At 41.4% G+C, this 14,970-nt stretch overlaps 1 protein-coding gene and 1 long non-coding RNA gene across 2 annotated transcripts; one reads left to right on the top strand and one right to left on the bottom strand.

Moving 5' to 3' along the window:
- Nucleotides 1-691: 691 nt before the first annotated feature.
- Nucleotides 692-5,162, bottom strand: LOC103133145 (alpha-internexin-like). The gene is made up of 3 exons (XM_007544917.2): nucleotides 3,968-5,162; nucleotides 3,065-3,189; nucleotides 692-2,934 (listed from the first exon to the last, which is right to left on the bottom strand). Exons 1-3 carry the CDS (start codon nucleotides 5,105-5,107, stop codon nucleotides 2,658-2,660), a joined length of 1,542 nt encoding a protein of 513 aa, XP_007544979.2. The 5' UTR covers nucleotides 5,108-5,162; the 3' UTR covers nucleotides 692-2,657.
- A 3,967-nt stretch (nucleotides 5,163-9,129) lies between these two features.
- Nucleotides 9,130-12,722, top strand: LOC103133144 (uncharacterized). Its single transcript, XR_475690.2, has 3 exons — nucleotides 9,130-9,406; nucleotides 11,435-11,554; nucleotides 12,515-12,722. It is a non-coding gene; the product is annotated as an uncharacterized LOC103133144 (long non-coding RNA).
- The last annotated feature ends 2,248 nt before the right edge of the window (nucleotides 12,723-14,970 follow it).

Raw genomic sequence — 14,970 nt, 5'->3', positions numbered from 1 at the left:
TTGACGTGTTACTATAATGTGGTGTCTTAAAAAGATAATTTAAACCACTTTAATCCTTTCATGCATGAATTATGATCCTTTGTGTCAGGATTTTTCCCCAATTTTATTTTTATTTTCTTAAGGCATACAAAAAGTAGGAAAAAAAAAATTGCAAAAAAACAAAACAAAACTTTTTTTATTTTTAGGTGATCAATTGTAATTTTCTCCAAATACAAAGTTGTTATTTGAAAAATACATCAGTAGTGTTGTTCTTTAGGGGTTATCTGAGGTCACAATGGGTTTTTTTTACCTGCAAGAGACCAGGCATGCTTTTTTGTCTGTCGGTCATATTGGATTTAACAAAGATAATTTCTTGCATTTGCAGCTGATGGCCAGTAGTTGATGGTGTATTTTATGATGCATTAGTGTCCACTTCAGTGGCCTGTGTGCATTTATAACATAAAAATCCACAAAAAGCGCAAGAAAATGGCTTTTAGACAGCTGTCCACTGAAGTGACCACTATGCATGAAAGGGTTAAATCATCTCAGCTGTTTTTTTTTTTAAATACAAGTGTTCATTACTTTGAGGATATCAATGATTAAAGAATATAAAGATGCAAAACAGTTATTTAAAGCATGAAAATATGCTCAAAATGTTTAGATTGTCCAGCACACAGTCAGTGAGACACAATGAAACGACATGCAGCCTCGGTCAGGTCAAGTCTTTATTGATATGGTGTCATACAGCAATACATATATAGTAGTCACGGTAAAGAGAACAGCATGTCAACTACATTCAATCCCTATGCTTTAGAAGTAATGGTAACTCTAATAAACACTACTGAAGATACGACGGAAGATGAAAACACCCCACTGGACTGAAATACACACTGAACATGGAACCAGAAGCTGCTGGTGTTTTAAGGCGTTTCACATCCTACAATATTTCTTCTACGATATAGTTCAATATTGATGGTTGAGTATGGATTGGTGACATATTGTACTAGTTTTGTTTTGTTTTTTTCCTTTTGAGAAAAATGTGCATTTAGAAAAGTTTGGCAGTGCCGCAGTTGTGGTGACATTTGTTTGTTGTTGTTGTTTTTTTATTTTTTTATTTTTTGGTTTTTAGTGTAAGGCTTTGCAACCACGAGTCGTTCATCCATTGTCAAAGCGCGCATTATGTAAACGGCGACAGCGTTCCATAAAATCAAAACTCCCCGACGTCGAGGTCTGTCGCCCCCGTGTTCCGGTCATGTTAGGCCACTGTGCAAGAAGCACATGTATACAGTACAAAGATACTCGTCACAAGCTTCAGGTAAACACAACCAAAAACCAGAGCAGCTAGCTGTACAATCAGCAGTTTCTTTGCTTCTACTTGTGAAGAAGTGAGTGCAGTTCGTCACGGCGTTGACCGCCGCGACCTGGAGTGAGGCAGTGCACAAGCAGGAATTAATAAAAAGTAAATAAGCTACAAGTCCTCATAGCTACTCTAAGAGTGAAGTAGTTACTACAACAGACATTTGATCCAGTCATGGCCACAGTTATTAAGAAGCGAGGTCTAGTTGTTTCTGTGATCCAGCAGGTTTTCGTTTAGCTCCGCGGGGTTTTCGTCGGCGCGGCTGTCTTCAGGTTTCAGTGATGTGATGGGGTTCACGGAGCATGGGTCTTAAACGATCTATGTATATGATAAATCACACCGGGAGACATGAAACAAACAGAATCTCATGCGTTTGTGCTGACGTATAATGTATGATCCCATGTATATACTCAACCAGACTGAAAAAACACTATTCATTCGTTTTATATCAATTACAAATTGGATTCATCTTTGTAAAAACGTATTCTCCCCTTGCATTCTCGGTAGAACATTGTGCAAATAGTTACTCATTCCAAGCTTAGGTGATTCACTTCTACTCAAGTGCTTTTAAAGACGACCCTTTTCGGTATATTCACATTATCGGCAGAGATCGGAGGCCTAGTTGCATCCTAAGGATGAAAAAAGCGGTGCTTACCTTTCATGCTCAAACGACGCCAAGTCGAACGAGATGAACAATCAGCCAAGCGTGGCACACCACATGCAAATAAAGCTCAAGTAATACATTTTCAGAAACTGCTCGCTTCAAGTTTTAGCTTCATTAAAATAGCAACGCTGTGACACAGGAACATTGTTGATGAATTGAAAGGAAAACATCGCCCCTTCCTCTGATCATCTACTGTTATTAGAAGAAAACAGAATAGCTCAACTGAAAGCCATGAGTTTATATGATTGTTGGACTGTTTTGCTATGTAAGGTAGACTGTTTCTTCCTGAAACTGTCAGTGATAAAAGCACAACACCAGCTGATGTGTTTCCAACCTATTTTTTTTTTGTGTGTGTGTGTGTGTGTATGTGCCATTGTGCATCCTAACAGTCAAACGCGTGTCCCTCAATATGTGTTGAGATTACATCAAAGCTTGAGGTAAAAATTTGCTCACTGTGTCTCTCCTACACGATGACTGGTGATGAAGACTGCTATCAGAGTTGTTCAGCCATGACTTTTGTCGCAATAAAGTGATTGCTTCTGTGGAGTTATGATGGATTTGAATAAAAATAAACAGACGGGAGACGAAAAGAGGCGTGTGTTTGCGCGGGACAGAGCAAAGGTTTAGTGGTTTCAGACCCAGGCTTAGAGGAGGTTTCTAGTTTTTCTGATTGGTAGGGATGTCTTCTTGCTGCTTCTCCATCTTCTTGGTTGTCACCACGGTCTCCTCGTAGACTTCGCGTTGGGACACCTTCCCGGTGGGCTTGCTCTGCGGCTGCTGCTCCTCCTCCTTGCCCTCCTTCTTGGAGGTCTTGCCGGAGCCGGAGTAGATGCGGGTCTGGTAGCTGTAGCCCTGCCCGATGCCGGCGCTTATAGAGGGGTTGGAATAGGCGATGCCTGTTCCGATGCGGGTCTCCTCCCCTTCCAGGAGTTTCCTGCAGAGAGGGAGACACGCAGACGGGAGGGTTTAGGGAGAACACACAATGAAACACAAACCGTAAAATGCAATGAAGCGCTAAGCCGTGAAGAAGAATCACGTGTTTCGTTTTCTGTGACCGATCATACCTGTATGCAGCGATTTCTATATCCAGAGCCATCTTGACATTCAGCAGGTCCTGGTATTCCCTCAGATGTCGAGCCATCTCACTCTTGGTGGTCCTCAAATCATTTTCCAGCTCTGCCATGCTCTCCTAAGCAGGATTAACAGATCAGAGCTCTGGGTTAATAATAATTTGCAACCGCAATGCTTTGACTCTAAAGCAGGGACGGGTATTCCTTTGTATGTTGTTTCATATACTTTTCTTGGTTAAATAAATAAATGTTCTATTTCTTTGTCATATTTTTGAAACATTTTAGGATTCTTTTCTCTTTTTTTTAGTTCATATTTCTGATGAAAACTGATGGAAGTGATTGAAAAATGACTGTAAATTCGGGTAGATGGTGTGTATTCAGTGGGCGTTGTCGGATGCACGGGAGTGTGTTTCTCTCTGGGGAGTGTTTCAGCACCAAGGACAGAGCAACTGCAGCTCATCCGCACCGCGAGTTTTATGGTTCTCCACAGGAAAAACAATACAAATGCTCAATAAATAAATACAACTGGAATAATTAAAAAAATAATAATCTAACAAATTAGCAGAGAAAAAAAACTAAAAATATATATTCTTTTTAAAGTAGTTTTAATCATTGATTCCTTTTTTATTCGGTTTTTATTCTATGTTTTATTTTTTAGATTATTTATATTTTAAATTCTGTTTTTCACGTTTATTTTCTCTTCTTGTGCGTCTATTTGCTGTTACTGCCTGCTTCTTTGCTGCTGCTGCACAGAAATGTCCCCATTGTGGGACAATACAGAATATCCCTACTCTATTCTGTAAATATATAACTGATCACTCAGATGAAACCCGTTCATCGATTTTCATCTAGACTCTTGCGTTAATAAACAAACATAAATAAATGAGCAGGAATTACCTGGTAGGTGTTGATCTCCATGCTGTGCCTGTCCTCCATCTCCCGCAGCTGCTTCTCCAGAGACTCGGTGGTCCCCCTCAGGCTCTCTATCTCGATGGTCTTGGACTGCAGCTGCCTCCGGAACTCGTTCGCCTCCTCCCTGCTGGCTCGGATGGCGTCGTTGTTCCGGCTGGCCTGCTCCGTCAGGTCGGCGAACTTGCTCTTGTACCACTCCTCGGCCGACTGCAGGTTCTTGGACGCCATGGACTCGTACTGGCTGCGGATCTCCTTGAGGGCGGAGGTGAGGTCCGGCTTGGCCACCTCCATCTCCACGGACACCTGCGCGGCCTGGATCATGTCCGTCAGCTCGGCCACCTCCTCCTCGTGCACCTTCCGCAGGAAGTTGATCTCGTCCAGGAGGGACTCGACTTTCTTCTCCAGGTCCAGGCGCACCATGGTGGCGTCGTCCACGTCCTTCTTGAACGCCTTGAGGGTGGCCTCCGCCTCCTCCCGGGCGCGGAACTCCTCCTCGTACTTCCCCCTGAGTTTCTGCAGGTCGTCGTCGATGCTGTCCCTCTCTATCACCAGCTGGGACTTCTCCCCGTTCAGCTCCTCCAGCTGGGAGCGCAGCTCTCGGATCTCCTGCTGGTAGAGCTCCGCCAGGCGGGACGGCTCTGCCTGCCGCTGGCGCAGCGCCACCAGCTCGGTCTCCAGCACTTTGTTGTGCTGCTCCAAGTTGCGCACCTTCTCGATGAACATGGCAAAGCGGTCATTGAGACCCTGCATTTGCTCCTTCTCGTTGGTGCGGATGATCTTGTACTCATTGTTGAGGATGCTGCTCTGGGTCAGGTCGAAGGCCTCCAGCGGAGCGGAGAAGGAACGAGCCGACTTTCTGCTGTAGGAGCCCACGGAGGAGATGCCTGTGCGGGACAGGGAGGAGGAGCGGTAGCCTCCTCCGCGGGAGGACACGCGCGACGGAGAGGAGGAGAAACGGGGAGATTCCCCGAAGATCCTCCTGTAGGAGGAGGAGGAGAACACATCAGATCCGTAGCTCATCTTCGCCTGCGTGGACACAGAGCGCGGCAGTGGGCGCGTCTCCTTTATAAAGGCGGGGTGGACCCACTCACTAATTAATGCCAGCTGGAAACATCCGGTGTTCATGCGTCACACGCGCCAGGAAAACTTCGGGATGGTGTTTAGAGAGCAGCTATAACCAGGCAAAATCACCAAATTAAAAAAATTAAAGTGACATCCTGGGCACACACCCTCCGAACAATGTATCATTGCTTTCCATATCCATTTCCCCTTTCTGTAATGAAGTTGTTGTTTTTTTATATGCGTAAAACTGCTGTGTGCTGGGATTCACTGCAATAGAACCTGTCTGACAACATGAAATTGGCTTAAAAAGAATATCAAAAAGCAGCACGTCGGAGAGAAATTCAGTTCAGTTTCACTTCACATCAGAAATTCAAAACAGGTGAAAGAAAATCCGTGACATCTATCAGTCCGGAAAGGGTCACAAAGCCAAGGCTTCGGGAGACGTGTAAAAGTCGTGAATTTTCTCCAGAGTGGCTCGTCTAACTTGATTACACAAAACGCGCCTCGTCATCTCATTTAGGAGGTTACGAAAGAGACAACATTTAAAGCATTGAGGGCTTCACTAACCATAAGGTCAGAGTTCATGAATAAAAAAAAACAGAAAAAGAAAATGAGCAGAAAAGACATCAGCTGAACATTTTAAAGAGGCCAACGCACACCCACGTTAAGATGTTTGGATTAAGACCCAAAATATAGCATTTGATCACATTCAGTCGGTGTGCTAACAATTTAAAATTATATTACTGCTTAAAAAAATCTAACTTACAAAAAAAGTTCATAATGTCTATAATGATTTTATGACCAGTTTTTGTTGTTGTTGTTTTGTTTTGTTTTTTGGGGGGTTTTGGAGGCACCGAACATGATTATCACCCGCTTGTGTTACCTACGGAGGAGCAAAAAGGCTAATGGCCTTAATCCAGAGTGACCTAAACCCATTAGCACAACCCACTGAGATGAAAGATTATTTTTGCCATTATTTCGTCACATGCAATAGGTTTGCAAACCTTGCATTTCCAATACGATCACGTTTTGCAGGAAACAAACTGTCGTAATAAATGACACAAGTTGCACCAGTAAATTCATAAAATGTAATTTATTTAAAACTATACCGTTGCTGGCCTGCAATTTGGGGTATAGAAAGAAACGTCTAGTTTAAAAACGAGCTTTTGCTGCCATCTGGTGCCTGACAGTGGCACAACGCAACAGAGCAGCTCCTATTAATAAAACAAAAAGTTAGTTATGTTTGTTAAGCGTAGTGCAGTTTAGAGCTTGAAAAGCTTGCTGGGTGATGTGATGTTGCATGAACTGCTCAACACATGGTTGGAGGCAGGTTTTTATTTCATAAAACGTATGAAACAGTGAAAACATATTGCCAAAACACAGAATTAAAAGTCTTCAAAAACATATAGGAAGCATCACATGCATAAACATTTGCTCACCATGTCTCTGTAGTTCTTATGGCTTGTTACTGTTAAAGTTTGTCCAGTCCTTTCAAAAATATCTTTTCAACTGAACATAGCAGTGTGTTCAAATTTTCACTTTGAATCTGGAAGTCTTACATTTATAAAGCTCAATTAAACAGTCCGGTCTTTGCCAGCGATACTTTTCCTATATGAGTTCGTCATATCTAAAACAAACCCGACGTATATCCCTCTGAAATCAAGAGCTTGTGCATAAGAGGCAAGAACCTGAATAAATCTGATGTGCACGATGAAATCAATATATAAACAGCTTGATCGCTCGCCTACTGCTTTGTTCCTCATTCTTCACTCTGTCTCCATGCAGACAAGATGCAGGAGTTTTCAGCTCTTCTTCCTCCACTTCTGTCAACAACACGCCGCTTATAAGCTGGCTAACGGGAGGTGGTTTTGTTTTTTCCCCTTTTTTGCACCTGAAAGTCACATTTGGAGTGGACTGCTGCAGCTTGTTCTTCGAGATGAGCCACCCAAGGACATGGGATGTAGACTACACCTGTTGCCCTTCTTGTGTTAAGCTGAACCAGAGACAAAGAAACGTCTTATTGAGTAAAAAAAAGACTGAAACTCACAGAGTTTGATGGTGGAATAGAGGAAATGCATAGAATCCAAGTTGCTTCATCAATCAGCACTTATGTCTAGAAAAACATTTCAGAGCACTTTATGTCAGGCTGTTTATAGATGCTTATTTCATTTTCCACCAACACTTCAACCTTGCCCATGCTGCCAAAAGTACTAATACCTGCTTCAATGCCAGTGGTATCACTGTGACTGATTGGCTCAGTATAAACTCCACGGAGGAACATGAGAACCACCAGAATCAACAACGCAGAGCTGAAGGTCACTCTTTTATTGGCGTCTGGTGTAATGCATGATTCTGAGAAGCTAAATTTTAGGCTTTAAGCAGCAACCAACTAAACAAACAGAGTCGGGAGCTTAAAATACATCTGTGAATTGAATGAATCTGTTTGAGTTTCGACTGAATTTTTGATTTAAGTTAAATGTTTTTGATCATATTCTAATTGTTTTGAGCTGTACTTGTTGGAAAGACCCATAAAAAAATGTAACTTATCTCTGAATGATCATATATTGCTTTGGCCCTGATAGGCGTGAAGCTTATAAGTATGAAGAATTTTTCCAGAGTATGACCTGTGTCCGAAATAAAAAAAAAACTAAACTAAGCTAACAAGCTTGAAATGGGAGTAGCTCAAATACCAAAAACCAGTCCGTCTTGCACATATTGATTAATTGATAGTTGGAATGGAGTAATCTGCTTGAGGCAGAATACTTTCATGTTTAGTATGGTATAGGATTACTGTCAAGAATGGATGTCATTTAATCCTTTCACGGCTGAGGTCTTCTGTGCACATCTTTTCTAACCAGACTTCCTCCTTCCACTGAATTTTCTGGTGACATGCTTGGATACAGAACTCTGTGAACCACCAGCTTCTTCAGGAGTAACCTTTGTGTCTCCACCTTCTTGTGAAGGGTGTCGGTGACACAGCTAAACAAATAGTCAGAAGCTTAAAATACATCTGTGATTTTAATGAAACTGTTTGAGTTTCAACTGATGACTGTCTTCCGGACAGACTGGAGAGGCCGTTTAAAGGCTTAAGAAACTTGTACAAGTTGACTAGGGTGTGACACAGCAAGTTTCCATTAACCATTCAATCAGTCAAGTGTATCTGCATAGCACATTTCAGCAACAAGACAAGTTTTACATCATAAAAACACAAAAATTCAAAGCCATAAAATACAGCACACAGTAAACCAGTGAACGTTGCATTTTGCTCTGTGCCATCGTTACACATCAAAATGTAGGCCAGTGTTTCATTTATTATTGTTCAAATAAAACTCTAAACAGATGAGTTTTTACTCTATAGATTTAAAGGAACTCAGTGTTCCAGCTGTTTTGCAGTTTTCTGGAAGTTTTTTTTTCCAGATTTGTGGTGCATAGAAACTGACTGCTGCTGCTCCGTGGTTGGTTCTGGTTCTGGGGATGTAGAGATGATCAGAACCAGAAGATCTGAGTTATTTGATAGGTTAATACAACCACAGCAGATCTTTAATGTATTTTGGTATCAGTGATTTCTAAAAAAAAAAAAAAAAATACCAACAACAGTATTTTCAAGTCTATTTTATGAGCTACAGGGAGCCAGTGTAAGGCCTTCAGAACTGGAATGATGTGCTCTGCTTCCTTGGTTTTAATGAACTTTTTAAAAGTATTCTAATTTTCTGAGACACAATTTTGTTTTTTATTATGATTATCTGTTTCTTGTAACCATAAAAATTACAACAAAGGTTGGCATTATGTCGCTTTTTGAGGGAGGATTCTAGATAATAGACTCATTTCACTTTCTGAGATGACTGGCGGGAAATATTTCACTTTTACACAATATTTTTTATTTGTACTAGTAAATAATGGTGGTTTACTATCTTACATGACTTTTTTCTGACTTTAACATAAACTATAACACATAATGAGATGCGTTCCATAGTTTTCCTTATTTATTAATTTTTTTTTTTAAATAAAGAAAACGCTTGTGAACTATACCCTCCCTGCTGAAAGCCTCTTGTGACGCAGTCACGTGTCTCCGCCACGACGGCAGAGGGGTCCGCCTCTTTGTGACACGCAGGAACAAGCGCCTCCCTCTGACCGTCTCATAACAACAGCTGGCATCTCTCGGAGTCTGCTGAGAGCTAGCCGAGCTCGGACACTTTTCTGCCTGGCTTTCTGCTGAGTTTTCACCGCCGCTGCGCCTCCAGCTTCCCACTGTCAGAGTCTAGCAGCACCGCAGGAAAACACCTCTTTCTCCCACTTTGGCACGGCTCACAGCGCATGCTCAGACTAACGGACGGCCCATTGATTTTATTCAGGAACTCGGAGGTGAGTGCTGAAACACGTCACTTGTAGGAGAAATGTGCTTAGACTGTCTTCTTTGTGTTTCACCAAGGGGAGATAGTGTGGTATAGTTATTTGAAGTCCTGCTTCCTGTTGTCCTTTCAGTCTTTGTCAGTCAAAAGAAAAAAAAAGAAAAAGGAAAACAGCCTACGGTTGTTAGCCAATGTAATTAGATGTTTGGCAGCGCTGCGAACAAGGTGTTCTTTGAGGCTATAGTTTGGAGCAGATAGTTTTTGACTGAAGTGCATCTTAAGCCACGGAGACGACGAAACAACTCGACCAGAGAGAGGAAAATCACCGAGAAGAGCTGACTTGTCTGTCAAAGTCAATCAAATCAAGCTGCCACATAGACATTAGCTAAACAACACGAGCATAAAAAGTATCCGAGTGAGTCTGTTATCTCGACCTCATATAGCTATAGGAATAGGTGCAGAAATTGGACTATGATGCAAGCTTTGCAGTGAGAGTTTTAATCAACGGGGGTCGTTGGCAGGACTTAAAACTCGCTTCTATTCTTGCTTCCATTTAAAGTAAAAAAAAATAAAATAAATAAGCTACCTTTGCTCCTCCTTTCCTGCAGTATTTAGCTGAGGGAGAAACAGTTTCAGCAAGGGAAGCACAAACACAGCACTGGTAATTACAGCTAACAAAGTCAGCAAAGTCACCAGACTATTGTTGTTGTTGTTGTTGTTTTTTTTAATCTATTCAGCCTGAACTTTTTTCTACAATCAATATTTAGTTTGACATGTAATGACGAAGGATGTTTGAGATAAACAGGTTTGTCTCCAATCTCCTGCCTTTTTCCTCATTCTTTACTCTTTCCTCATGCAGTCAGACAAGGTGCTGGAGTTTTCATTGGTGGAGTGAAGCAGCTGGTATGTGCACAGTGCTAATCAGCTGGCTACAAGAAGCCTGCTAGAGTTTCCCCTTTCTTACATGAAAGACAAATTTGGCTGTTCAGAATTATTATTTTATATAAGACACTTGCTGGTCTGTTGATCTGCCATTACATTTAGCAGTGTGTTCACGAGTTTGATTGACAGCACTAAGACACTCCTTGTTTTTGACCGGGAGCAGTGCATTTCTTCAAATGGCAATAGGAGCTCGATATTTTCACAGATTATCTATCTCATGTTATACTGTCACTACATGGCAATAGTTTTAACTAATATGTAAAAAACCCAATAAAAAATAAAAATAAAAGTTACATACTACAGCTTTGATATGACCAAATTTCTTTCTTTTTTTAGCCAAGGTTAGCATTGGCTAGTTTTCTGTTGAACTGTCTCTGATTTGCAGGTCACATAGTGAAAAATCTGATTTCCTTTTTTCTGTTGATGAAATGCCTCAAAACTTAGAACGCCTTTAAAATTACTAAAACATTTAATGAAAATCAGAGAAGGGTTAGAGAGATATGCTTTTTTAATGCATAAATATGGATAATCTTGAAATCATATTAGTTTTGTTAGATTCAAAACTAAAATCTTTAATAAAAAAAAACATTTTTTTGTGCAATTTTTTTAGGTGTTCTAACAGTTCTTCAAATAATAAATTAGATTTAGCAGATTGGACTTAAAAAAACCCCATCAGTATTGATCAGGAAAACCATAATCAGTGGATTACTTTTGTTTGTGTCTAAATAATAATAAATACATTTCACTGATTACCTCAGAAGTAAGAAGCAGCATGTTATCCTGTTCTGGCTGCAGTAGCAGTACTTATATTCATGGAGCGCTTTTCATTTAGTTAGACGTAATACAGAACGTTTCACAGAGAAAATATGGACAGAACAATTGTGCCAGAAAATGGTAAATGATGTAAATAAAGTCCTTATCAGACAGAGCAAAATGTAGAACAGATGGACCACGTTTACAAGTGTGCATGTGGAGACAGATGCAAGCAGTTTGAAAACATTCAATTAATACTTTACTTTGGTTATAAAACAGTGATTATGACTTGGACATAAATTCGGTTCTTTCAGAACTTTTCCCCACCTACTTTTTTTTTTTCCAGACACTGATACGTTTAAAAGATGACGACTTCATGGAGTGACAGATTACAAAACTATGCAGACCTGCCAGCCAACATGGACGGCGTTGCCATGAAGAAGTACAGGAGGGAGCCCTACCACAGGTGAGGAGCTCATCTGAACGTCCAGGTGGAATGACGAGCACGATAAGAACTCTGGCGCTGTCAGCTTGTGATGGATAAGGCTGACTTTGCACATTTATATTATGTAATCCTGAGATTTAGATTCCTCTTTATCTATTATGTTTCACAAAACTGATAGAAAACTGATGAAACTATTTTATTGCGTTGTCTCATGAATCAAACTAACCAGTCTTAGTATACGTGCAATAAACATCTTGAAGATTGAATCCCTCTTTACTGAGCGAGTGTGATGATGCACAAAACTTGAAGGAAAAAAACACTTTAATAAATAGGTTAAAGACCGAGCCTTTTTAGGTTTTTGGTGTCTAATGTTTAAAGAAAGAACTGGTGGCCTAATTTTGAGTAAGATATCCAACAGTGTTTTAGAATTTAAAAAAAAAGAAAAGAGAGAGGGAGAAGAAAAGAACTGGAAGTGAATCAGAAAAGGGAAATCTGAGTCCTTTTCAGACCAGAACCTGAACCACAGCAGGTTTTCTTCTTCTGGTTGAAATGGTTTATTCTCAGAACCTCGTTTGGATCGCTGCCCAGCCGGTTTCTCAGTTCAGAAACGGGTAATCTCACACAACCTGCTGTTTACTCTGGGAAAGGCTCCCCAGACTGGCGGGGCTGACGGGGTGTTTGGACGTCTTTGTGGTTCCTCTTTCTGGATCACACTCGCCTAAGATGGATACAATAAAAAACAGTGAAAGTGAAAAGTCTCCCCTGCATATTTGTGCAGGAAACGATACATTTTTTTATTTTTATTTTTTTACTGGAATTCACATGGAAACACTGGACCAGAAAAATACAATGCTGATGGTGCACAGGAACTGTTAGGCAGCCTAATCGGATCGGGTCGATAAAGCCCGGTTCTGATTGGTTGACCGCAACGTCTTAATGGATTCTTTTTTGTGCCCTTTTCTTCCTGTCCGTCTGAGCCAGAGCTGCGTTCAGAGTTGGCAGAAGACATCACCAGGCCGTGGTGCGTTCGCTGGCCACCAGAAAAGCACAATTCTGCTACTTATTCCTCACCACCTTGTTTAGACTTCAGAGAGAATTTAAATTCATTTCTGCTAGATGAGATCTTCCTGTTGCTGGAGGGAGAAGCACATCATCAATGTAACCGTCTAAGGAATAAAATAAACAATCTGTAAAGTGATGTGGTTATTTAAGGATTATTTTATTCTTCTTTATGTAGGAAATACTTTGACCTGGATGGCAGATTTTGATCAGAACAGCTTCAGTTTCATAGAAACTCACCTTGGACGATTTAATTTGACCAGAACTGATGTTGTGGTGAATAGGGGTGCGCCGATAAATCTGCCGCAATTTCCTTAATTTTGGGAGACTGGCAATCGGCCGGTACTTGCATGAGAAATTGATTTTGTCTGCCGACGCAAACGTCTGAAAATCTTTTGCTTTGCCGTGAGAGCAGACTGGCTTACAGAACCACTCACCGGATCCGCATATGAGGATTTAGCAGTAGTCACTCCACTGACGCCAATTTAGCAACTTTCCGAAGAAAAGAGTTGGTGTTATCCAAAATTGTTATCGCCACGTCAGGCTTTTTAAAGATCGGTGATAAGCCAGAAAGCTGCAATCAGTGCACCCCTAACAGTGAAGGCATTTTAAAGTAGTAGGAGTAACTAACTGTGTGTAAAAGGTCAGAGATGAGAAGTTTGTATTTGCATTCTGCAATTTGACTCTGGATGGCTAGAAAATTAATTTCTGAATGGTTTCTTTTCATTTTTAGAAGCTAACCTTCACAACGTTTGCTCATCGATTGCCCATTTTGAAATGGCACCATGTTTTCTTTTGTTTGTTTGTTTCTTGCGCATTCATTAGCATATAGAAAACCACTGCTTCCATCATGTGGTTGAGGCAGCAAAACTAGAAGTCTGACTTAAAAGGCTGGTGGCTCGATATAATTCCTGAAATGGAGAGGTAGCAAGTCTGTGCTGCTCACTGGATGAAGTGTTTTTAAACGCAACGAGCCCAAACCAAAGTGTGCTTTCAGAGTGTTTAAGTTGGTTCTGACTCAAGACACTCAGATATATGCTCTCAAGCTAAAAAATGAAAAACGTTATACAGAAACACGCTCTTGTGGGCTGAGAACTCAGACACTGTGTTGAGTTTCTGTCAGACAAACTGGGTTATTGCCAGCTTTGATTGCATATTCAGTCATGTATTTCTTAAGGGCGGTTGTTTGGCTCTGTGCAGCTTTTCTTGCTGCCTGGTGGCAAATGTCATCAGGCTATTGGGCTCCAGGAAATGAAACGCATGAACCAGAACTTTGCTGTCGGTCAGCAAATATGTCTTGTTGAGACTGGCAGTGAATTGAAATGCATCGCTCCGTCCTTTATTTCGTCCAATCACTGTTGCCTCTGATAGTCTTCGCTCTGTGTGATGATGGGTGGAGGGGGAACTCGGCCTGTTGTGAGGAAACATCCATTCATGATTAGTATTTTACTGTGAGTGGCTGTTCAATGTTCAACTCGGAGGGTTGGGGGACAACGGGCGCCTTTGTTCCTCCCTGCCATCATATCACATCCCATGCTCAGAGGGTTTATAAAACTGTCACTAATCTGTTGGGTCTGTGTGTCCTGCCGGGGCAAAGGTCGCTCAGTCCACGACCCTGCCCCTCCCATCAGACGCACGCACATGCAAAGCAGCCACACATGCCATGGGGGACAACAGATATACGACGCTTTTGCGTAAGAAGTTCTTGAACGGTTCAAGCGTTTATGTAAATGGGACTGTTTGTCACACAGAGTGGCCGCCGGGGATCACATCACGACGGACGGATGACTTTGACCAGCACAGATAAAACTCCCAGAGTCCAATCGCCGCCTGCGTGAAATTAGAGAGGAGTGGAAAGAATCTGGCAGGGCGTCCCGCAGCTGCTTCCATCTACAGCTAAAGTAATTAAGGGCTTCTCTTGTACTCGCGGCCCATCGGAAATGTTTGTACGCCGTTGTCAGCAAGACCAAAGTCGAGGATGACTACAGTAATCAAGTCGCCCACACCCATTTTCAACATAGACGAGCTCAGGAGGAGCACGGATTATCCTTTATGGCCGTTCATTGCCTCCCACCGCCCTCCGGCTAAAGGTTACATATTAGATGTCATCCCCATAAAAATAGGAACAATTTAGATTGAAATCCTTGGCTCAAAGTGACTTTTAACCCCCGTAGCGCTCAGAATTGTTAAAAATAAAGTAGCACGCTGCTCTCTGATTGTTGAGCAGTAAATAATAAAGTGTTGAAGCAAATACTAAAGATTTTACCTCGTAATATTCAGGTGGTAACATTTGTATACGTTATTACTTAAATGGAGGGTGAAATCCATTGTTAAATGTATTGGGTTTCAACTTTTTATCTTAAACTTAAAATCTAAGC

Source organism: Poecilia formosa, unplaced genomic scaffold, assembly GCF_000485575.1.
Source record: "Poecilia formosa unplaced genomic scaffold, Poecilia_formosa-5.1.2 Scaffold2302, whole genome shotgun sequence".
Taxonomy (NCBI): Eukaryota; Metazoa; Chordata; class Actinopteri; order Cyprinodontiformes; family Poeciliidae; genus Poecilia; species Poecilia formosa.
The sequence above is the reverse complement of the archived record's forward strand: the minus strand, read 5'-3'. Positions and strand labels throughout refer to the sequence as shown.

Coding starts and splice junctions, on each gene's coding strand:
- LOC103133145 (XM_007544917.2), bottom strand. CDS start 5,107: ATGAACACCGGATGTTTCCAGCTGGCATTAATTAGTGAGTGGGTCCAC. Junction 3,190..3,967: donor TGGAGATCAACACCTACCAG/GTAATTCCTGCT, acceptor AATCCTGCTTAG/GAGAGCATGGCAGAGCTGGA. Junction 2,935..3,064: donor ATAGAAATCGCTGCATACAG/GTATGATCGGTC, acceptor CCCTCTCTGCAG/GAAACTCCTGGAAGGGGAGG.